The sequence below is a fragment of the Phocoena phocoena genome, chromosome 19 (assembly GCF_963924675.1).
Source record: "Phocoena phocoena chromosome 19, mPhoPho1.1, whole genome shotgun sequence".
Classification (NCBI taxonomy): domain Eukaryota; kingdom Metazoa; phylum Chordata; class Mammalia; order Artiodactyla; family Phocoenidae; genus Phocoena; species Phocoena phocoena.
Genome location: NC_089237.1, coordinates 1363361 through 1388049, shown reverse-complemented (window position 1 = coordinate 1388049; position 24689 = coordinate 1363361). Strand labels below are relative to the sequence as shown.

The window sequence follows — 24689 nt, the reverse complement described above, 5'->3', positions numbered from 1 at the left end:
GCGCGTGGGCTCTGTAGTTGTGGCACATGGGCTCTCTCGTTGAGGTGCGCAAGCTCAGTAGTCGTGGCGTGTGGGCTTAGTTGCCCCGCGGCACATGGGATTTTAGTTCCCCGACCAGGGATTGAACCTGTGTTCCCCGCACTGGAAGGCAGATTCTTTACCACTGGACCACCAGGGAAGTCTCAATTTCCCTTTGTTTTTTTAACAAATGAAAGGAAAAGGCACTTCAGCTGCCCGCTAATTCAACTGACTAGATGAATCCCCAAGGTCACGGCTTCAGGTCAGAGCAGGTCCAGCTCTGCAATTTTCTGGTTTTGTGAACTTGGGCAAATTCCTCCTTCATAAAGTCCAACATGGCAGCCCTACCCCATCCATCCCAACTGGCTTAGGCCTGAGGATCTCCCAAGATGCCTCCAGCCCTGCGTCTTCTGTCTGCAAATCTCCGCTTCCCCACAGATCTCTGTCCTCTGCTTCCCCACAGAAACACAAGGGCCTGGGATGCTTGTCATTTTGTGGTCCCCTGGAATGGAATTCCTTGAACTCTGTGTCCATGGGATCCATGGGCAGTGTCTCTTCATTCCCCGAGGAACAAGACAGTGGGGCTTAAATCTCACGTAGGTGGGCTGGAGGGTCAGCCTCTCCTCTGTTCCGCCACGCTGGCCAACTCCGTGAAGACAAGGGCCACTTACTGTCACCGGGAAGCCACCACAGCTCTCAGGTCACCCAGGAGAGATGATGCCTCTGAAGACGATGCGTCGGAATCATCCACGTATGTTGCAGATTTAAAGCAACATTTGCTGCTTTTTCAAAACAGAACTTTGAAATGAAGTTTGAAAAGTCCAGTTGATGTTGAACTGGAAAAGTTTCATCTCGATCTCTTGTCTCTTTGGTCATTAGGAAGACACAGTGAATCAGCACGGTATAATGGGATCCTTATTTGAGTGAATTGGTTTATAAAACGCTCCCGAGGATCTGGAAACAGCTGGTGATGAAGTGCTTTACATTTGGAGAGAGGATGTGCACTGGAGTGGCGGTGAGGGCAAAGCTGAGGTTGCGGGGGGGGGGGGGGCTCTGAAGGGGAAGGAAGTGGGGGGACTGCCTGCAGGACTCAGTTTTAGGGGTTTTGATAAAAGGCTTCACCAACCTGCCTGCCCCAGCCTTCTGCTCAGCCTGGGACTCGAGACTTAAGTGTTTCGTCTGGGTTGGGGCACCGCGTTGCCTCGGAGGGGTGACACATCAGGGCGATGGGGTGCGGCTGGGCTCGGCACCACCCTGTGCTAGGTAGGCGCTCCGGCCCCATCACGCGGGAGACTGGATGAAACCCATGCGCCCAGGGCGGCCGAGCGAGGAGAGGCGGGACCAGCATGTGAGGCCCCTCGGGCTTCGGGCTTCCTTCCCCTCCTCACTTCCCGGGCCAGGTGGGCTGTTAGGAAGAGCAGGTGCCTCGGCCCCCATTGTCCCCTGCCTGGGGATGAAGCAGCCTAGATGAGCTGTGGGTGAAGGGGGTGATCAGAAAAATGGCTGCAGGCTGCCCTCCACAGGCAGTGGGCGTGTCCCTTTCAGTGCACTCGGTGCTTTTGCATGTTTTCCTAAGAAAAACGGCATCCAGACACTGGGGTGGCCGAGGGGCCAGGACACCAGGAGAGTAAACGCCTTTTCCTCCTCGTCACCGGGGCTTCCATCACCGTTTACGGGGTGCAAATGGCCTCAGTATTTGTGTTCCTGCCTTTAATCCTGTAGCTACCCTGAGGCAGGTTTCCACACCCAAGCCCTAGCCCCAAGCTAACCCTAAGTGAGGCTCTGCAGGGGGGCGGGCAGGGACTCTGAGGACAGTGCCCTTGCCGCCCTGCTGGCACCAGGGCTGGCAGAGGCGCTGCACGGGGCCTGGTGATGGGGGGGGGCCTCTGGGGAAGCCGCAAGCTGCAGGAAGCAGACCCGTGGGCACGTGTGATTCGTTCCCAGTGCGAGGGCTCATGGGTGACATAAAGGCATCTGCAGGGAGGACGACATCGCCTGGCAGCCCGCGGGATCCCCTGGTCGGCACTGGCTTTGAAGCAGTGAGCGGGCTGCCAGACGGACAAGCTCACAGGCCCCGCCTCCACACACCGATTCCCCACGAGCAGGCGCTGGCACGGCGGTGCGTCTCCTCCACGTTCATCGGGAACCTCACCCCATTTCCATCCCACAGACAGCACTTCAAAGCCCAACAGCACCCTCATCTAGCGGTGCGCCCTGGTACATGGCGGGGGGGCCCCTCGTCCCAGGGGATTCTCGTCTCTTTCAGGTCTGGGATTGGGAGGTCCTCCAGCAGTGGTTCGTGTCCGGGCCGTGTGTTAGAATAATCCAGGCCAGTCTTCCTGCTCTCATTCGCAGGCTCCAGCCCCGGCCCGAGCATTATATCTAATTGTTCTGGGTGGGCGACAGGCCTGGGTGTGTCTTAAAAGGTTCTCAGACGATCCTAATGTGAGGACCACTGACCCACTCTCTCCGGGTTAGAGGAAAGGTCCTCACCAGACAGGCCTGGGTTGGAGTCCCTGTTCTACCACCAGGATCGTTTCTTCTTGGCAAACAGCCTGGCAGCCTCGTTTCTCCATCTGTAAGTAAGAGCCGGTGACGTCTCAGCTCACAGAAGGGTTGTGAGCATTCAGGGAGAAACGCCTGTCGAAGTGGCGTGCCCTCAGAACACAGATGATTTCCCATTAGCATCGATCCCTGCATGAACATTTTCAGCTCACAGCTGGCATGTTTTAGGTTGGTTCAGAGTAAACACAGCCAGCGCTCTTGAGCCCCCTTTTTTCAACCTGTGTGCAAACTACGGAAGAGGTGAGGGCTTCTGGCTTATTCTGAAGTAACCCTGCCTCCTGATGAGTCCTGAGGGGTCTGGGAGCTGCTGGCCCCTGAGCTATGATTTGCATATTATGCTACCTTGGAGCATTTTATTTTAAGCAAAAAGTGAGATGTGACATTTTGAATCCATCTTCAGTGACGGGGAGACCCGAACTTGGAAAACAGGGGGTTCTGCTTCTTTCCTTCTCGAGGGATCTCTCGGGCTGCCCTGGAACCAGCAACACTCCGTTTACAGCCCTCAGCTGCGTGTCCATCCTCTCCAAATGGAAACCCAGAGACTCCAGCAACAGCAAAGCCAGACCCTTATGCTTCAGAGTCTTTCTGAAGGCATCCAATTTTCATCCCGTCCCCACGTGAGGCACCTGGCTGGCTGGACGCCAAGGGTCTGTCTGGTCGCTTCCCACTGTTCCCTCCTCTCGCCCAAGTATAGCTGCTTATCTGCATCCTGAGATTTTGTCACAGCATCTTGCAGTTACGAAGGGTCCGCGAGATACCAACCACAGGCTTGCACTACGCAAACTCTCATTCTCCCTCCTTCTTCCCTGACACCACTGCTCAAAGACTTGCAGGAATGAGGACCCGCTAGCTCCACAGGGATGGGAAGGTCAACCTCAGATGGCTCCTCTATCCATGCAAATGACGGGAAGGAAGTGAAATTCCAGACAGAAAGGATTTTTCCTTATTTGATTTTAGCAACAGCTGAGGTTGGAAGGCGGCAGCTCCCTCATGGACCCTTTGCCCACCGCCCAGAAGACCGTCTCCCTAGAGAAGAGAGAGGAGGCCGAGGGCCCAGGTATGGGCGGGGGCAGCTTGAGACCAGGGAGCATCTGAAGCAATGCCAGGAGTCCCCTCTCCCGGCTCCCTCGCCATTTTTCACACTCTTGCCGAAGAGCAGGCTCTCGTACGGAACGCTCTTGGGCAAGCGTTGTTCTCCTATAAAATGTCTTATCAGATGGTTTATGAGATGAAGCTTTGATGCCTTATAGCACATTTTTAAACAGACACTGTTCCCAGGACGAATAAGGGCTAGACTTTTTAGCCTTTCTAGATCACGAGACACGCAAAGTACTGAAGAAACCAGTAAATGGACGTTGGCCCAGCGCAACCATTGTGAAAGGGAAAAAGGCTTGTTTCATCTCAGCACGAAGTCAAATTAGTGTTTCTAATGCTCCCAGTGTGCTGAGGATGGGAGGGGGAGAACAAGCAGGAGGGGGCAAAGGGTGGGCTTTGAAACCAAAAACTTGGGTTCTGGACCTGATCTGGGCACTTGTAGCTGATTCTGGTCTCAGAACAATCACTTTTGATCTCAGAAAAAATCAATCGAATTGAACACTGAATCGTAAATGTTCCTTTCTGAAGGCTTTTCTTTAAAGCAATTTTTTGTCTTTTTTTAAAGAATTTAATTAATTAATTAATTTGTTCTTGGCTGCGTTGGGTCTTCGTAGCTGCACGCGGGCTTTCTCTAGTTGCGGCGAGCGGGGGCTACTCTTCGCTACGGTGCACGGGCTTCTCGTTGCGGTGGCTTCTCTTGTTGCAGAGCATGGGCTCTAGGCGCGTGGGCCTCAGTAGTTGCAGCACACGGGCTCGGTAGTTGTGGCTCGCGGGCTCTAAAGCACAGGCTCAGTAGCTGTGGCGCACAGGCTCAGTTGCTCCGCGGCATGTGGGATCTTCCCGGACCAGGGCTCGAACCTGTGTCCCCTGCATTGGCAGGCGGATTCTCAACCACTGCACCACCAGGGAAGCCCTGAAGGCTTTTCTTCATGGGCGGAGTTGGATGAGTTTTCTTAAAATATGAGTCCAATGATGTTGGACAGAAAAAAGGCATCTTCGTGTCAACATTTTTCATTGCTCCAAGGGCCTCGGAACTGTGTTCAAAATTTGGGTCGTCTCTAGAGAATAGTAACTGTGGGTGTAAAATCCATTGATGGGAAACTGCTCGGGGAGGGCGGATTCTGTTGCATCCTTTCACGAACTTCTCTGTGTAGTTCTTTGACGCTTCCGAATAGGTTCTTAAAGCGTTCTCCTGTACTTTGACATCAACCGAAGGCCATTTCCAGAAGTGATGAACCCTGCTTTGGTGGTGCTGGAAAGGCCTTTTCCTATTCTTATGTGTTTAGGAGGCAAGCGGTTCTTTTACCCAAATTACTGCTTGATTCGGAGGCATATGGATTCATTGCCTCTGATTAGGTCATCAGATTTCTTCCTGCTTTACAAACGAGCCTATCACATTCTTTTATAACCGAGGAATTGGCTCTATACATACCTCAAATATTTTTTGTGTCCTTCAAAATTGTGCTGACAATTAAATAGGATGTCTTCCTTTTGCTGAAATGCTTTATTTCTAAAACTATGGCCTTTCTTTCCTTTCGTCCATTCCAGAATCTGCCCATCACATTGGGTTTTCTTAGAAACACTGAAGCATGGGAACATTTTAGTACTTGATGAATTTTTTAAAATGAAGTCTTGCAAAAAAGATCTATCTTTTCTAAGTTGCAAATGGAGTCAGAGGAATCGCTAGCCACCCTGACCTTGAATGGGTAGACCGTACATCCAGCTGAGTTAGGCTGTGTTTTGAAGGTTAGCGGTCTTAACCAGGCTAAGAGAAGATGATAAAGCAGGGCTGGTACCCAGACAGGCTGTTGAATGTGAAGGGTTGTTTACAGTAGCTGCAGGTGGCATTTCTCTTTTCAAGATGGCCTAAGTGATTTCTGCATTGCGACTTCTATTATATTACCTTAATCGCACCACTAATTCGATAATCCTATAGTCATTTTTTCTTGTCTATTTATCTTGATGGTGAACCTAAGGCACGCAGCATTTAAGTGGCTAGCCTAAAGGCCGTTTTAATCAGTGTTAGAAATTGAATTTGTCCATCAATACAAGCTCTTATAAAGTATTGTGAATGATAGTTGCAGCAATAAAATAGTTAATAACTGGTCTGAAGACACAGTAGAATTATACTTTCTCTTCTCTGTGGTCAGAAGGTATAATGTAAAATTCAACTACCCTCAGAGGCATAATCACAGGTAAAACCATTACCACCAAGTAGGCATTACAGTATAAAATCTAACTGCATAAAATGGAATTATTTAGATGGCATTACAGTGAAGCTAATCTGAAATCAGACTCTACTTATTTTTGGTCCAAAGACTCCTTTCAGAGGAAGATAAATGCTACTCCCAGTTTTACATACATTTCTGGGAACAAAGCGCATCCTATCCAGCAGGAGAATGATAAGTATTTGAAAATCAAGCTCTGATAACTCGCGGCATTTCTCAGTTTGCTTTTAGCTGGTGCCATCTGGCAGAAGAGTGGCATCACTTCTAAGATACCAGCAGCAGGAAAACCCTGAGTCGCTGTCTACAAACCTCTCCCTCACTGTCTACACAGCTGATCTCTGCAACGGACAAGCCAAACACTGACATGCTTAAAAGTTGTGACTGGGTCCCAGCAGCTGGGAGGGGCGTATTCTATTACTGAAAGAGAGACCCAGAGCTGGATCGGCGGAGGCACGTTTAGGTATGTAGGCATCTCCAGACGTTCCCAGTGGGGGACCCCGACCTCTGCACATGGGAGGGGGGACCACAGCCTGGCCAGCTTGAGTCGACTGAATTCTCCCAACAGCTCGAGGGCACTGGGCAGAGTTGGGCTCCCTTTGTCACTTCTTGGGAGGACAGTCAGCAAATCTAAAGCATTTACACCCTCCAAGACGCCCTAGAAATTATAAAGTGACCAAATGTCCTGTTCTCCATTTTCCTTAGTAGAAAAAAGCCCCTGCCCTCCTTCCCTCTAAGACGAGACCATAATCTATTTTGACAGGATTATAATGTCTTGCCTCTTTCTAAGTCCCTATTTATAATTTTCAGTGTTGGCCTGAAGGAATTTTGGTGCCAACCTACTATATATATATATATATATATATATATATATATATATATATATATGGAAAGGAAGGCATTTATGGTTTCTAGACATTGCCCTAAACAAATTTACAAAATTTATTAAAGAAATTTTAATAAGTTTAAAACAGCTTTCTAAAAAGTTGTTTCATCTCCTGGGGTTCAGTACCAAAGCCTGTACATTGTCCTTACCTCGCTCTGTTTTTAATGCAGCCTCCTTTACCCTCCCTGCTGCCAATGTATTCATAATCATTCACCTGGTTTACTTAACTATTGTTTGCTTTGGGTGGGGTGGCTGGACATCAAAAAAAGTAATTTTGTGATCGAGTATACCAGTCAAGGTTAAGTTCTGCCTAAGTCTCAAGTTCAAGTTGAGTGTTCGCTGGTTGTTCTTGTAAAAATAAAAATGCCTAAAAACCAACGATAATTCATATAAGTAAGGATCAGAAACAAAACTGTTTGAAAGTAGAGGAACGCTCCTTGAAGATGATCAATTTTATCATTATGATTTATCTTAAGGGTTAGTTTGCAAAATGGCTAACTTCATTTACTGACTGCAAAATTTACGAATTGGTGCAGGGTGTATAATGAGAGAAGAGCTGAACTCTCACGAACATTACTCTAAACTTTCATAGATAATCCAGGCACCTATCTGCACGGCCAGGCCTGCACCCCCTGGGCCCCTCCCGTCCCCGTCCCCCTCCTTGCCGTTTCTCCAGCCTTTCCCCAGCGGCTCTCTCAGCACCCACTCTCACCCACGTGTCGCTGCTGGACAAGTCTCTGGGCGCCGACCCGCACTTCCGGTTACCTGGGGAAGCTCCGTCTATCTAAACCCAAGCCCATCATTCTTCCTCCCCACACCCCAAACCTGTGCCCCGCGTCTTCTGCGGCCAGCAACCCTGGCCCCGTTTTTGCTTCTTTCTCTTTCACAATCACCTCATTCATTCAGGTGCCACGGTAGCTCCGGAATCTTCGACTTGCTTTCCATTCACGGGAGAAGCTTCTCTCGCTGGGGGTTTGGTGCAGCGGGCGGTGTGCGCTCACCTCCGGACTTCTCTCTGCTTCCAGCCTCTTGTCTCCTCTGCATTACCCCCCTCATGCTGTTGCTGGACAAATGCTCACCCAGCACTTGCTGCTGGGGCCACCCCCTGCGCACGACGCTTTCACTGTTCCAAGCCTCGCCTCTTCCTCGGAGGAAACGCAGTTTAGTACAAGAAGCCGAATGAAAGTAGGAGAAGCGACAATGAGCGAATCAGAGACAAGAGTTCCAGTTCCGCTCTCATCGCATATTACAAACGTGGCCTTGGTCAAATTTCCAAACTTCTCTTTCCTTCAGTTTCCTCAAGTATAAATAATACTTAGCTCATGCAATTGTGGAGGACTGTCAGAAAATAAGAATAGCCTTCATTTATGGAACGTCTATGGCATGCTAGACTTTTTTTTTTTTAATTAATTAGTTAATTTATTTTTGGCTGTGTTGGGTCTTCATTGCTGCGTGTGGGCCTTCTCTAGTTGTGGTGAGCAGGGGCTGCTCTTTGTTGCGGTGTGCGGGCTTCTCATTGCAATGGTTTCTCTTGTTGCAGAGCATGGGCTCTAGGCGCGTGGGCTTCAGTAGTTGTGGCACGCGGGCTCAGTAGTTGTGGCTCGTGGGCTCTAGAGCACAGGCTCAGTAGTTGTGGCGCACGGGCTTAGTTGCTCCACGGCATATGGGATCTTCCCGGACCAGGGCTCGAACCCGTGTCCCATGCATTGGCAGGCGGATTCTTAACCACTGGCCACCAGGGAAGCCCCCATGTTAGACTTTTAAAATGCATTATCTCCTTTAATTTTCACAACCATGTTCTACCATGTCCTCCATTTTTTTGGCCTCGCCACGCGTCACGCGGAACTTCCCCACCCGGGGATCGAACCCACGCCCCCTGCACTGGGAGCACGCAGCCCGAACCGCTGGACCAGCAGAGAAGTCCTCCTCCATTTTTTAAGACAAAGAAACAGACTCAGAGAGGCTAAGCAACTTGCCCAATTCCAGATCCTCTGACTCCGAAGCCCTTAAGCACATGTGCTGAGGCCTGGCCAGCACTGGGGGTGGTCAGCTTCCTCTGACATCTGTAATCTGATTCCAACACACCTGTTAAACCATCTCTGACAGTACTTTTCTCCCAGGTTGCTGGGATCTAGATCATCCGAGTGACTCCATCTGGACCATCCTTCCCCACATCTCTACTGACTGAAATCCGACTCTTACCCCAACGTCCAGCTTAAATGTCACCTCCTCCTATGGGACTGGATTTCAAAATGTTACTACTTCCTTGGGATTCCCATAATATTTGGCATTTCCCTTATACAAAGATCATGTTCTCTTCTGTATTATCTTCTTTTTTCTACACATGTCTTATCATCCCTTGTGGATGACAAGCTCATCACAGGCCAGGAGCAGGTCCCGTTCATCTTTGTACGTCGCAGAGTCCCGGATCAGCCCCTGAGACAGAGGAGGGCCTCGGCAAGGGATCTGCAGGAGATTTAAGTTTGGAGCAAATGGGAGAGCTGAGCTCACTTTACAGTTTGCAGGAAGTAAAATGCTCCTCGTATGTCAGATGTGATGTCGCAGAGAGAAGGGGAATTACAGTGCAAGATGGGGCCTGTTCACCTTTCTCCTCCGCCCAGAAAAAGGCGGACAGAGTGAACTTTACATGGTTTTAGGCGAAATACCTAATAGCAGGGGCAGTAGGAGGTCTATGTAGGTTTGTTATCTTAATTAGCCGATTAAAAAATTCTGCAAGAAAATACTACAGAAAGGAATCTGAAAAAGAATATATATATGTATAACTGAATCTCTTTGCTGTACAGCTGAAACATTGTACATCAACTGTACTTCAGTGAAAGAAAGCAAAGAAAAAAGAAAGATACTACAAGAAAAAAACGCATGGATAGGCCTTTCGAAGTATTTGGATTTACCACCACCACCACACACACACACACACACTCCAAATAAGATTGTAGAAAGCATGAAAAAAAAAAATTCCCTTAATCCAATTTGTATTCTAGCAGTTTCCAGATTCACATGCAAAACTGCATCAATAAAAAAACTGAAGAAAATCAGATAAAAAACATAAGTGGGAACTCGGTCGGAGAAAGGTTCCCTGACGTTGGGAGAAATATCACCCCAGGTAGAAGACTGCCACCAGATCCTTAGCTCCAAGGAGAAGCAGGTGGGTCCAGGAGGAAGCCACCCGCCCAGGCTTCACGCGGGAACCCTGCACCCGGCTTGGATAAATATTTTTATTACAAACACAGTGACATGTCACGGGCCAAGTGATCAGTTCTGTAAAAGGATTTCACACGGGACTGTGACACGGCAGCAGCCGGGAAACACGAAAGTAAGTGTTCAAGGGAACCCGGACTGGAGCGGAGCTGATACAAAACTTGAAGGGCAACCTCAGCATCAACGCTGAGCAGACGCCAGCCACAGCCAACCCGCGTGAAGCCAAGCTGGGAAACGCAAGCTGGCTTTCGAGAAATCTCAGTTGATGTCAAGATATTTCTGCAAAAGATGCAAGATTCTCAGGACCCTCTGCTAGCCTGTTAGGAAAATACTTCCTCTTCCGAAAGAAACAAGGTTTCTTTTCTGTTTTCCTTTTCCGCCTTAAACTTTCAGGCCCTGCTTGCGGAACAGAGCCAAACGCCATTCATACCAACCGTTTAGATTTCTTTCAGAACACATGCTGGTCACCAGGGTGGCTGGACTGTCCAGTGACCTGCGGCAGTCGGTGAGATTCAGAGGGTCAGACAGCAGGACGGCGGCCTCGCTCTTGTCCTTGGGCGCTTGGCCGCACTCACGTGTTTACGGCCCCTCACTTAGGTTCAGGCTGGGAAGAACCAGGCAGAGGCGGGATGAATCGAGATCCCTTAGCAGGGGTGAGAAGGCTGACGGGCAGCTAGGAGGCTGATTCACTTGTTTATCCGGATGGTTTTGCTCTGCTTAGAGGAGCAGTTCGTCAGTGTCCTGTGGCTCAGGAAATGTTCCTTCCCAGCCTCATCAAGTCCACATCCTTCCATATTTCCACGAAGGAAGGAAAAACCAGGCTAAGCACAGGGTATGTGTTTTGGTGGAGCTTTATAATAACACGCTAGCCGAGATAATTACAAAAGGCCAGGCGTACCAAGCCTCAAACAGAGAAGACCGGGAAGAATTATTCGACTCTGGTGACTACCATCTTCCTAAAGAATCACAGAGGAAGATATGGCTTCCCTGAATACTCCTAACCCAAGCAGCGTTTCCAGATCCCTCACTTAACCTGTGGTTGTACAGATACAACACTGATTAACAGAATCTTTGAACAGGAAGGAATTTTTAAGTCATCACCTAGATCTGGACTTTTCTAATCAATAGCTCACGGAACTTTAAACAATAAAATATGTGGGCCGCAGGAAAATGATTCCATGGATCAAATCATTTGAGGAGATTCCAGAGGCAAGAATTAGACAGGTTTCTTTAACAAAGAGGTGGTCACAGACTCTCGGATATCGCTGGGGTCTCTGTCTTCTACCGTTGGCTCCTGGGGGCCTCTGCCTTTGACAGAATTCAGCAGAAGTGATGCTGGGCCGCCTCGGGGCCCAGGCCTCACGCGGCTGGCGGCCGCTACGGCTGGTCTCCGGGTGAGCTTGCTCTTGCGGACCCCTCACAGCGGCCACGTGAGTGAACCCTCGCGGGCCTGGGCAGCCCACACCTGACTGCACCTGCGTGAGGCCCACGTGAGAACAGCCTACTGGAGCCTGGTCAACCCGTAGCAACCAGAGAGATGATGATAAGTCACTGCTTCCAGCCGCTGGGTCCGGGCCGTTCGTGTCTGGCACGTAGCAGGCATCAACAGCTCTTTAGTAAATGGATGAGTGAATGGCCGGGCCAGCGATGTAATGTGAACCTTGCGGTGGGGGGCTCTAGCGGCGTGACGTTTCCTAAATGTGACTATCTGAATGCCTGAAGGCGAGTCATACACAGAACAGGGCTTGATGGAATGCTAGTTTGAGAAACACTGAATTAGAGGCCTGAAGTGGTGTAGGTTAGGAAGTACGGTCGAGCTGTACCCTTGATGTTACAGCTTAGAACCGTGAGGCTCGAGTCGCTGAAGAGAACTGCCTGAGGAAACAAGGCTCACGTGTAGACTCCGCCCGTGAACTAGTCTCCCTTTCTAGCTGAAGTGAAGGACTGCAGACAAAACTGCATGTTTCACTCACGTAAGCCCGTTTTTAGCTAATTACACCCACCAGGCTTCTCACTTGGTAGCCCTCTCGTTTCGCTCCGTGTAAAGTCTTTGTGTGCACCTAGCTGTTTTCCGTAAGACCGCTCTCAGACGGGAGACTCCCAAAGAGGATATAAGAGTATTCATCAGCCTCCGGTCTAGACCAAGCTCAGTTCTAAAAACAGCAGAATCTATAGGAACATCTTGGGCCTTTGGTTTTAAACCATTTGCCTGGTGGAAATCCTTGCTTAAAACTGAAATAACTGAAATGTCTAGAAGCACGGATCTTCAGCTGCCTTAGATACTGGTGAGGGATCCAGATTTTAAAATTCCTTCAACCTTATGTTTCAAGTTGCATTTTTCTTCCCCCATTGAGAGGTAAATAATATGATCTGAGGTTTGATTCAGCTCTTAAAACTATAGAGAAGAATGTTAATACAGGTCAAAATCTGGGCTCTTCAATTTTTCCTTTTCAAATACAGCCTATGCCACTACTCCCTAATCAAGTCTCCAAATCCAAGAACCACTTCAATAGTTGAAAAAAAGTTTTATCTAATTATCATCTTTTCCTACTTTGAATTGACCAACCATGTATCTTTTCCTGGTTTTATCAAAGGGGCTGCCAGGGCAAAAGCACATCCAATTCTAAGTAAGCTTTAGTTAGCAGACTTAAAATCGATCATGCATTTTAGTTTCAGTAACTTGCAATTTCTACACCCTTTGATAATCCACTTTAAAGAGCAAACCGTCTCTAATGACAAGGCTTAAAAGAGACGACCTTTCTGAACAAAATATGAAAGCTGAGGAGATAGTTTTTTTAAAGGAAACTATGAATTAAAATGACCTCGTGTTCTGAAACTTTGCTCCCACCATTTTTGATGTCTTACCTTTTCCTTTCTACTCTTAGAAAGAAAGCGAAAACACCCCTGCCTTCTGCAGATGGGCAGGCACTTCAATAAGAAAGCTGTTAATTGTTCATTCAAACTCAGTTTCTGCTTTCTGCACTTTCTCTGCCGATGCCTTTAATGAGGGTGCTCGCCATAGAGCCACGTGCCTGTTTCCGAGGAAGTTGTTGCTCGTCTGTGACGTTACAGGATAAGGCTCGAATCCGAGCTATTTCCCTTGAGTCTCAGTCAACCCTTTTGTACAAACTAGGAAGCAAGTCCGCCCCTTCTCCATTCCCTCCCTCTCTGTCCTCTTTTTTCTCCCTTGTGCCCCTGGGCGGCTGCCCTCGGAGGACAGCTGATTGTTGAGCGGGGATGTGGCCGAACCGGAGGCCAGACCCCTGAAATGGCTCACTGTGGGGCGACGCAGAAACGGTGGATCAGACGAAACCCTGACGCGTGCCGATGACCAGTGCCAGCGTTCCTGTTACCGCTCTCCTGCTGCCCCCTCACCGGGCAGACGTGCACACCGAGGGCACCATGACCCCTCACCTTTCCTCCTGCTCAGCTCTGCCAGCCACTACCTGTCGACCGTGGCATGTTGAGGTGGAAAAAGCACAGGTGCTTGACTCAGGGGTAGTGCCCACAACGCTGGCAATGTGACTAAATTAGGTACTTGTGATGGGCAATCGATCTTCCACCAGATAAAAGAGAGGATGACATCGTAGATGATTTTATAATGAGGCACACTGTTTATAATTTATTCCGAAGCACTTGCTTTCTCTCCCGGTAGCCACGTTTAAACTGAGTACTCAACTCAGTAAGGAATTTTCAACATGCCAAGTGCAATCTTTCTTCCTCTTCCTTATCAGAGGACGTTTACAAAAACACTCGCGTCAGCCACCTAGCCCCTACCACACACGATCCAACTGACCTGTACGACACTCTTCAGAAGGGAAACCGGATCTGGGTGATGTGCAAGGTCCACCCATGTTTGTAATTTCATCACCCTTGAAATAAGGAAAAGAAAGAACAGCAGGCAACTTTCCAAAACACCTATTTACCCAATGGCAGCGCACGACGCAACTCACAAGGTATTTTCACTTCAAGCCGCTAAATAACCTTCCTAATGAAATCTGCTGACCGTCAACCCGTTTGCCACTGTCTGTACAGAAGGGCTTAAAATTAATCACGGTGTCGCAATCGTTCCCTACCGAGTGCTAAATCACAGTCTGAGTACCAACTGTCTTTCCTTGTTAGCTAGTTTTAATAGCATCTGATAGTTTTGCTTTTTCTCCGAACAGTCTTTAAGCCAGTGCTATCATTTATTTCACATGCAAGGAAAACCCGAGCTTTCAGAGGACGGAGACCTACATTCCTGGAGGAGGTGTCGGGTGACCCTTAGCAGGCAGCGTGGTGACCAGGCCGAGACGATCCAGTGCAAGACTCTGAGGCCTCTCACTGATGACCAGGCGGTGTTCTTGCTGACCCTGGCCTGGCTGTGGAAGTGGCTGGAAAACCTGCTACTTCCTTATCATCCCAGGTCTCAGTTACAGTACAAAAAAGGGTAATTAATCCTTGGGCAGCAAACAACAAAGATGGGCGTGGGAAAGGGAAAAGAATTTGAAAAACGAAGTAAATGTTCTGCCCTGTCCTTTCACAGCAAACCGGATGATTACAGCCCTGCGCACGCCCCAGATCTTCCGAGAGCCTCCGAGGGCCCGCGGCATACGCACCACAGCACGGCCAAGAGAACATGACCATCCGCGGCGGTTCAAAGTTCCCTTGGCAAATCAGCGTTGACCAATCCGCACAGAACTGCTGACTGGCATTCGGGTGGGGACTTAACACCCAGCCTCGGGCGCCAACACCAAGTTCTCTCCACAAGGAAAACAGGACCGAGCGAAGCTCATTCTGTCATCACTTGCTGGTGTGCTGAGCATCCTCCCAACACATCTTGACATTTTCAGGCTTCCTTGAGGAGCGTCAATTGATATTATAATTAAACCACAACCATAAAATCAGAGATCAAGCAAGTAACAATAAAACCAGAGCTGCTACATAAAATTCGTACCCTATCCTGCCTCTGGTCCCAGATGAGACTGACAACCAACATGACAAATACTTGGACTGATGTCAGATGACTCAGTGACTTTTATTCTAAATAAATGCACTACTTATGGATTTGATTTCTGACATGACATAGGTATTTTTTCCCGTAGCACAATTTGAGATGGTCAGTATGTTCTAGGGAAAAAACTGCCATGTCATATTTATTTTAGCAAACGAGGTGCAATTAAAAAGTAGAAATAAAACTGATAAATACAAAGTAATATTTTAATAATATATGAACATGAACACGAAAACAATGTAAACGTTAAATTTTTTGATATGATTCTACAAACGTGATCTTGGTCAGCTGCAACTGGTAAAATTCTGTGTAAAGGCATTAACAAGGCATCGCAAGAAATCATTTCTTTTCCCAATATAAGCAGTTCTCAGTACACACTCAAACGCACACAGATATGGAAATCAGAAATAAAGGAATGTTAAAAAAAATAATGTAGGCAGACACAAATAAAACCACCCCGTTAGTGTACGAGTGATGCATGTTTTTATGATCTCAATTACATTTAAGTATTAAAAAATGCCATTGATCTCACAATTTACAACATCCAAATCTTCAAACCTGTGGGAAGAAATCCAAAGCTCTGTCCAGACGGTTTGATCCATCCCACTCTCCTGGGTTACTCAGGTATGTCACCATGTGGTTACCTGAAGATCAAAAACCCCAAAGTTACAACTTTCTCTAGGTTTAACGGGCACGTCCATAACAAAATATGCTCTAACTCAGGAGGAGCTGGAGAGAGGCTAAAAAGTATATTTGATATCAAATTTTCATCATTTATACCCATAAGGGATCAAGTCCTATCTATACCAAGAATCTTTTGAAAAGTGAATGTCACAAAGTTTTTACTTTTTTAAAGCTGAAGTATAGTTGATTTACAATGTTGTGTTAGTTTCAGGTGTACAGCAAAGTGATTCAAATGTATCTACGTACATATTTTTTCGATTCTTTTCCATTGTAGATTATTATAAGATATTGAATATAGTCCCCTGCGCTATAGTCCCCTGTGGTCCTCGTTGTTTATTTTATACATGGTACCGTGTATCCAGAGTTTTTACTTTTAATTCAGTGCCAACTAAATGGTTCAGCCTCTCACTGTGCTAAGAGGAGGGCTATCAGAGCAGGTAAATGTGATCTATGTCAGTGACGTCTCTGGGAACCTTTGACTGGAAGGGTCTCCTGCGTCCCCGAGGTGTGCGCTCCTGGGGGCACAGTGTTTGGACACCACGGAGCCGTTTATCTATTGATATTTGGGGTTGGTAAACATCTGCTACAGAGCCAAGCGTCCAGAGATGTGGGGCTCTGGAGATGCGGGTGACCACACTGAGGACCACGCCATCTCACTCTCTTAAGAGGAAGACAGCGTCTCCTTAACCCTGCAACTGGGCTTCAAGACAACGTCCTGTTGTGACTCCGCAGGTGAGCCCGGCCTTGTCAGGCACTGGCGGACCCTCATCTCGTTTGGATGGTGCAAGGAGGGGGTCTTCTCCAAGACAGGCTTTTTACGAAAAATAAGTCTTTTTTTTCAAAACTGATATGTTTACGAATTTTTTAAATTAATTGATTATTTATTTTTGGGTGTGTTGGGTCTTCGTTTCTGTGCGAGGGCTTTCTCTAGTTGAGGCACGCGGGGGCCACTCTTCATCGCGGTGCGCGGGCCTCTCACTGTCGCGGCCTCTCTTGTTGCGGAGCACAGGATCCAGACGCGCAGGCTCAGTAGTTGTGGCTCACGGGCCCAGTCGCTCCGCGGCATGTGGGATCCTCCCAGACCAGGGCTCGAACCCGTGTCCCCTGCATCGGCAAGCGGATTCTCAACCACTGCACCACCAGGGAAGCCCCAACGCATTTTTAATGAAGATTTTAACACCCAACCAGGAGACCCACAGGTGCAGACAGTACAAACTACTCAGGAGACATTCTGGCCACAGTACCTTCTGCACTGGTAGGCCATCAGCTCCTCTTGAAGGATGGAAGCCCTCTTTTGCAGAAAGTTAACCTAGAAAAGAGACCTCGTGTGAGAAGAGGTGAAGGTGGCTTACAGGGCGACACTGTCCAGATACAGTGTCTGGTCGGACTTTATTTAAATTCAGACAACTCTCTAGATAAAACGCAGAGGATCCGTTCAGTGCTAACGCTGTGGTTTTGTATTTGATCACATCCCATCCCCCCTGGCACTCCATCAGAGGCTACAGGACCCAGTTCAAACCCCGCACTGCAGAGCTGTTTGTGTGGTTTTGTATTTGATCACATCCTATCCCCCCGGCACTCCATCAGAGGCTACAGGACCCAGTTCAAACCCCGCACTGCAGAGCTGTTTGGACCTGGCCCTGGCCCACCTGGGCGCTTCATCTCCTCTCTTCCACCATCACCACCTTCCACCTCGCATCCTTCCTACTCTGCGGCCCTTTGGCCCTTTGTGGCCATCTGCCATCGTCTGCTTGGGAATGCTTGGCCAACTGCCTCCTATTCACTGTCCACTGTTGGGTTCAAGGTCACATCTGCTCCTGAATTCTTCTGCCCCGCCCCCCTCCAGCCCTGCCCCTCATCACCTCCTGCCCCAGGCAGCCAGCGGCCCCTCCTCTGTGTTCTCCTGTTCTGTTCTTAGCACTTTTCCAACTGCCTTCTGGTGACCTGTCTTCACGTCTCTCCCCCATGCCCGAGAGCTCTCCTGGGGCAGGGATAATGTTGGAGCATCTCTGTAACCCCAGTTTCTTCTTCAGGGCTGGACATGTAGCTGGCATTCCCTAGCTGTTTCAGGAATGAGTGAGTGAGTGGAAACAACATTACTGCCTACTAGAAACCTTAATCGCTCCGGGGATTCCCTGAGGTTGCAGAGGTAGTATTTTGTCGTGGAAAGAGCCTGCGCTTTGTCTGGAGTTAGGCCAACTGGCGTTCAGCTCCTGACTTGGCCTCCATAGCTCTAGGAAAGTTCCTTGTTCTCTTGACGCCTCATCTGTGAAATGGGGTGAACGACAGCCAGTTCCCAAGGTCATGAGGATGACAGGAAGTGACTAACAGGAACTGCCTAGTCCAGAGATCCTGGCAGGTACCACCCTGTGGCCCCTGCCCCTGAGGGGCTAGGGATGGGGGAAACTGGGCCATCAAGAATAGTCTCTTCAGTTAGACCTCCACAGCACGGTTGAATTATCCTGAAGAACAAATTTCTATACTATTAAAAATACCTGTATCAGGCATAAATTCAAAAGCACTTTACACAACCTACTAGCAGTGGTTTCCGGATAACTTACACTATGGCTTAACGTGATCAGGAGGCAGTGGCATTTGATCACTTTGGAGCTTTACTCTTGTCTCTTTGGTCTGAACTGAAACCATGGCAACGGTCCATTCTGAAACATGGTTATGCAAGACAGGACAGCTGGCAGAGTAGAAACTGTGCTTGGAGAGAGGGAGCACGGCTTTTCTTTTCTTTTTTTTTTAACATCTTTATTGGAGTCTAATTGCTTTACAATGGTGTGTTAGTTTCTGCTGTATCGCAAAGTGAATCATCTATACGTATACCTACATCCCCATATCCCCTCCCTCTTGCGTCTCCCTCCCACCCTCCCTATCCCACCCCTCTAGGTGGTCACAGAGCACCGAGCTGATCTCCCCGAGCACGGCTTTTCTAAATGGGTACATATCAAAGTGGTCCCGCTGCTTTTCTGACTCTTTACATCACCCTGGTCTGAATTTTATCCAATTAATCCAGTGACCCACAGGACCACCGATAACTTTGACAGATGCAAGGACTACACTGATCCCACTTCCCTGCCTCCACCGTGCTTTGCCACTGGAATTCCAACAATTTTCAAAAACACAGGCACCTGCGCTCTCAAACTAAATCTGCTCGCTCTGTGGTCTGCACCTCCGCACAGCTGCCGATTCCGAGGCCCTCACGCAGCTGGCAGCTCTCTTTCTGGGTCAACATCCAGTTTTAGGAGGCTGAGTGGCTTTTATTACAGTGCAATGATGTAAATGATAACAGAAGCCCTGCAGGTGGATATCAGGTTTCTCTTTCTTTTCTTTCTTTTTTTCTTAAAAATACCTCCTCTGAAGGTGCTGGGTCCTACACAGCTGACCCTAAGGAAGCCCTCCTACCGAGTGAATGGGTAAGCCACATCTTGAGGAGAGCCTTCCACGTAAATAAAGACGACCTAATCCTTTGTAAGTTAACACTCTCCTGTCATACTTATTTTTATAGGTAGGAGTGAGCACAGCCAAACTTCTTAGCCTACAGAAGCGACAGCTAACAGTAGCATAAGGGTTGATGTAATGAACTTTTCATTTTCAGATAAGAGACTTCTGCTGAGGGGAACAGAAAAGGCACGGCTAACATCTGCTCCACGTATCTGTCCTATACATTATAAATAGCTAACGTGAATTTCATCAAACTACAGCATTTGTTTCATTCGTAAATAAATTTATTGAGGACCTACTCTGTGACAGGCATTGTCCTTGGCACAAAGAGAAAAGAAATCTTTCCCTTGCAGAGCTTTTCCAGGAAAAAGGTATGTTTTAAATTTCTAAGTGTATTAGAAATGGGAATATGTGAACTTCTTCTCATGTTGAGTTAAAACATTTGTTTTTTAAAAAACCAGGAATCTATAAAACTGATGCTATATAAAATATTTACAGCAATATAAAAAACTTGTTTTAGAGAAAACTTATGTAGGAAGTTTTTAATTAATATCTAAGTTGAAGTCAATTTTAGCTCTTATAAACTACTGTATCAGCAGAAATATCAATATTTAACCGAATTGTTTGAATACCATGTCGTTATCCTGCCTCGATCCTAAAATGCATCTTGTTATCTCTGACAATCATAGAAAATACACCAGAATAAAAATGCTTCTAACTTAGCCATGTTTTTTATTTCTCTGCACTTTCACATGATAAGGAGTTAGCAATGTGCTAACTGATGGCATTTTGGGCCTGGAACCAAGAATAAAAGGGTGAGTCTGTGTTGGAATGCAGACTGTAAATAAAAGTAACCATAACTGAGCTTTTCAATTTCAAGGATGCTTTTAAGAAAATCTTATCGAGACAAAGAGTTCTTAAGCTGGTAAGAAAAAATTCTAAAAAACCCCACAAAACAAAAAACAATTCATCCTGGGCACTCGGTTATTCTGTGACATCACATGGATTTCTGGCATCAGTTCAGAAACAAACATTAATTAAGATATGCACGTCATCTAAACCCGGGGTCCCCAGCCCCCCCAGGCCATGGACCGGTACTGGTCCGCCGCCTGTTAGGAACTGGGCCGCACAGCAGGAGGTGAGCGGCGGGCAAGCTTCCCTGTCGCTCACATTATCACCCGAACCATCCCCCCGCCCCCCGTGCCCCCCCGCCGGCCGTGGAAAAACTGTCTTCCATGAAACCGGTCCCTAGTGCCAAAAAGGTTGGGGACCGCTGATCTAAACCCTTGGAAAATTCCCTGATTCTAGAAATTACCTGTGACTTTAGGGAGGAGATAGTGTCTTCAAGTTCTTGTCTTAGAGATGCTGGCATCAATCCTTTAAATTTTGTTTCATATTCTTGTCGTATGTAAGTTATCTAAAATGAACCAAAAAAGCGTATCTTTTTAACCACGGAAATGATTGTTTTGAATTTAAGAAATCCCAGAATAATGTCCATTCATTACAAAGGTAAGTTTGTTACATGTGGTCAGAAACCAGACAGCTGAGATGAAATAAGGGGAAACACAAACTGAACAAGGTGCTCTGTCCTTGTCAATCTGGGAGAGAGAGTCCCTGCCCCAGCACCTTATTTCTTTAAAACCCTCGTTGACACAATTTTTGGCATCGGACAAGGAAAATACCCGTCCTCTCTTCTCCACTCATTATGGACACATCATGCTAATCCTACGTCCTCTTCCTGATCAGGGTGTGGGCTGGGATCATACTAAGCTGTGTGTGAGGACAATTCATAGTATGTCATCTGTTGGGCTAAGACACTCCCCGCTAACCGTCTAGGTACCTGGGTGCTTGATATCATCACGTGATTATGAAGATGCAAGTGAAGGAAAATCTGCACAGCTGTGTCTCCAAGCCTCCCCATACAGGTAACCAGAGGGCCCTGGCCATCATGAGCATCTCTGATTCATGAGTTTCCCTCTGCCTCTGGAATACAGCCAGGTCTTGCTCAACTAACTGACGGTCACTGGGCTGGTCAAGGAAAAGCTGGCGGCTCATCAAACTACAAATAGGTAAGGAAGGTGGAAGAAAAGTCTTTGGAAGGATATGCTTCAGCAGGATGAAGAGGTGTGTTTGAGGGTGAGCACGAATGTGAGTGTGTCCGTCTTGGTGCCTTCCTCCAGCTCTGTTTCTTTATTTCTCCTTCTCCTAATCTGAGATGCTATGGAATTCAAAACTGTGTTGCATGTGCTGTGTGGGACTTAACTAAATATTAAAGCTGAATTGCAGTGTATCCCACAAATGAGTCATTGGACACACCTGGAAATAAGGTAATAGACTATGAAAATATGTGCAACTGAGTTCAGTTAGACAAGTCTATGGATTTACTGAGGATAATTTAAAATTACTAGCCTTTAATTCCCAAATTTTCTTATACTAAACTAAATTAAGGGAGAAATGTGCTCAAATAGTTTATTTTATTACCTACTAAAATCCCCTGGCAAATGTTCTAGAACACGATTTTTAAATTTTTAGCAAAGTATTTTTTTGAGGTATGTTACAATCTTGTGATTTATACCTAAAGGGTAAACAAAAATGATGAAAAATGATCTCTCCCACTGAAGAAATATTTGATTTTTCCCATTTTATCTTCTTGGACGTAAGTCCAATAGTAACATCTGTCAGTTGACTCAAATGAAAGGCAAACACAAAGTAAAACACATGGTTTATAAATCAGACTTTAGGGGCAACCTTTATCAAGGGCTCACAGGCTACTATATATTGAGTATTTTTTTTTCTATCGCTCATCACTGGCTCTGAAATTTTGAGCTACTACTCTTAAAAAGGACTCATGTTTGCTCTATTTTTTGTATCCCTGTTTGTTTAGAATGTCTGCCCTCTGCCTGTCCATTTGAAATATAACTTGTCTGGGTATAAAAATGCTTCTGTCCCATGTTCTTTCTCTCAGAACTTTGGAGGTGTTTCCTCAATGTCTTCTGGCATTGCTATGGTGAAGTCTGAAGTTAGGCTAATTTTTTTTCCATGTTGAATGTGACTTTCTTTCTCTGCTTGGATGTCCATATGATTTTATTTTTCCCTGGATTAGGTAACTTCACTGGGATATGTTTTGGTATTAATGATTCTATATCAATTTTCCTGAGACAATGTGTGTGCTCCTTCTATCTTTTAAAAAAATATTTATTTATTTATTTGGTTGCACTGGGTCTTAGTTGCAGCAAGGAGGGCTCCTTAGTTGCGGCAGGTGGGCTCCTTAGTTGTGGCATGCATGTGGGATCTAGTTCCCTGACCAGGGATCGAACCCAGGCCCCCTGCATTGGGAGCATGGAATCTTAACCACTGTGCCACCAGAGAAGTCCCTCTTTCTATCTTTATATTCAATTCTTTGAAGAAAAGCTTCTTCTGTTAGAATTGTTTTCTATTATACCAATAGTTACATATATTCATGTTATATATGATTTTTTTTCGATTTGTTCTCTTCTTCAGGAACAGAGATTTTGCATGTGTTGGCTCTTCTTTGACAATCTTCCATATTTACAATTTTCTCTATTATTTTACTTTCTTATCAATTTATAAATGTTTTCTATTTTCATTTTATTTTGTGTGATCACCGTATTTCCTTAGATGTTTTCAGTTATGATTTTCCCATTTTTGTTTCTTCTAATATGGTTTCAATCTCTGTAATCTCTTGATTTTGACTACCTTTTCCCCTAAACTCTGAGAAATCACTTCTCATCTTTGTTGAATTATATCATCTTTAAACACATCTCTTTTCTTCTTCTTCTCTCTCTCCCCACCTTTTTCCTTGACAGAGAGAGATGTCAATGTGTTTTGTAAATGCTTTGACATTATGAAGAACTGTTTTGGTTTCAAAGAACTGTAATTTGTCTGAACCTTCTCCTTACTTCTTGGGTAATTTCCCATTAGATCTATGTTCTAATTTGCTTTTTGCTTCCACTCCTTCTTTCTCTCTCTCTTAACCTAGCAAGACTCTTAACCTAGTTCCTTTTTCTTAAAAAAAATTAAAATTTCATTTTTGAATGGAACCAGCAATTTTCTGAATGCTGAGGTAGGGAGTAAGCTGCGGCAGGCCACAGCTATGGTTCAGTTTTGTTGTCATCAACACCCTTTGATCAAACCTATTATTTCGTTTGTTCTTGAGGCCCACCTGCTCTTAGTTTTCAGCTACTTTGGAGGTCAGGGCCAAGGACTGAAGCCCTTTAGTTAACGTTCGTAGCTTCTCTGGACTCTCTTTTTTTCCCACTTCACTTTTCACACCTGATGGTCTCCCTCTACTGGAGGCGAGTCGTAGCCAGCAGAAAATTGTGTGTGAGCAAGGTCACTCATTGATCACCACTATCCCTTCCACCACTTTTAAAATTCAGTATGCTATATTCCCCAACTTTTATTGAGGATCTTGCCATTTCTACTTTCTGTCTATCCCTTTCTTCTTTGTTTTTATGATTTTGGTGAATCTGAGTGAACTTAAAATGGGCCCTTGGAAAATCCGACATTACCTCTCCTGTGGGTGAGACTATCACTCAGGAAAATATTACTACCCTGAATCCTTAAACCCAAATCCTGAATTTCATCATCATTATGCCCAGCAGACACCTGTGACTTTAATAAAGTCATGGGAAACTCTAACCCATCCGTTAATAAAGTCATGGGAAACTCTAACCCATCCGTTTTACTCTACTTATGAGGTTAATGACGTTACTACCAGCAAACGTTTATTGAGTACTTTCTATGTGCCGGTTACAATGCTGAGTATTTTAAGAAGTGTTTAATCCCTCTGACAACCCAATGAGGCAAGCACAAATTTGACCTCAAGCAGTCTGACCCTCCAGCACATATTCTTAGCCACTGTGCCCTGCAGTTTCTCACACAATCTTCCCACATGCTGACGGGTCTCCTTCACAGACACCACCAGCTACGGCAGCTTCATCCACTGCACAGTTGTGCTCTCCCTAGCGCAACAGGGGCCAGGGGACATCCTTCCAGACATCCAGCTGGTCTTTGCTCTATTTATTTAATTTTTTTAATGACAACAATAACAACAGTGCCAACAACAATTGGTTCCAATATGGTATGTTTTCCCTACACTTTCCCATTGGTTTAAAATTTTAAGTTACCAAGCATTTATGATAAGACTAATTTTTAAACATCTGTACAAATGCAGTGCACATACTGACCTAAAACAAAAGTTCCGCAAATCCCCCACATAAGCACACATTTTAAAGTACGACCAGTGAAGGATATATCTAAGTTTGTTCCACAGCAAAAGGAGAAGGAGGAAGGAAAGAATTAGCATATAGTCCTGTATATCACTTTTTTTTTTCCTGTTTATCACTTTTGACTCCCGCTACTATTTTTCTGTCCCCACGTCTGTCCCAGGATGTGTTTGAGGGGAAATAATGAGGGAATGATGACATTTGTCTACAGACTAAGTGCAGACTATTAACTGCTAACTGCTAACCGTGCCCCTCTCCCTCCTCCCTGCCTTCCCCCTCTGGCTGTTAACCTGGCAAGAAACAAG

General features: G+C 46.4%; 1 protein-coding gene across 1 annotated transcript in view; it reads right to left on the bottom strand.

Moving 5' to 3' along the window:
* Window positions 1-16904: 16904 nt before the first annotated feature.
* The window catches only part of CEP112 (centrosomal protein 112), a 411619-nt gene continuing 403834 nt past the window's right edge, over window positions 16905-24689 (bottom strand). Inside the window, exons 24-25 of the mRNA XM_065897006.1 lie at window positions 20451-20552; window positions 16905-16994 (exon numbers count right to left, since the gene is read on the bottom strand). Coding sequence (XP_065753078.1) covers window positions 16905-16994; window positions 20451-20552 — 192 coding nt within the window. The remainder of the gene's footprint in view (window positions 16995-20450; window positions 20553-24689) is intronic.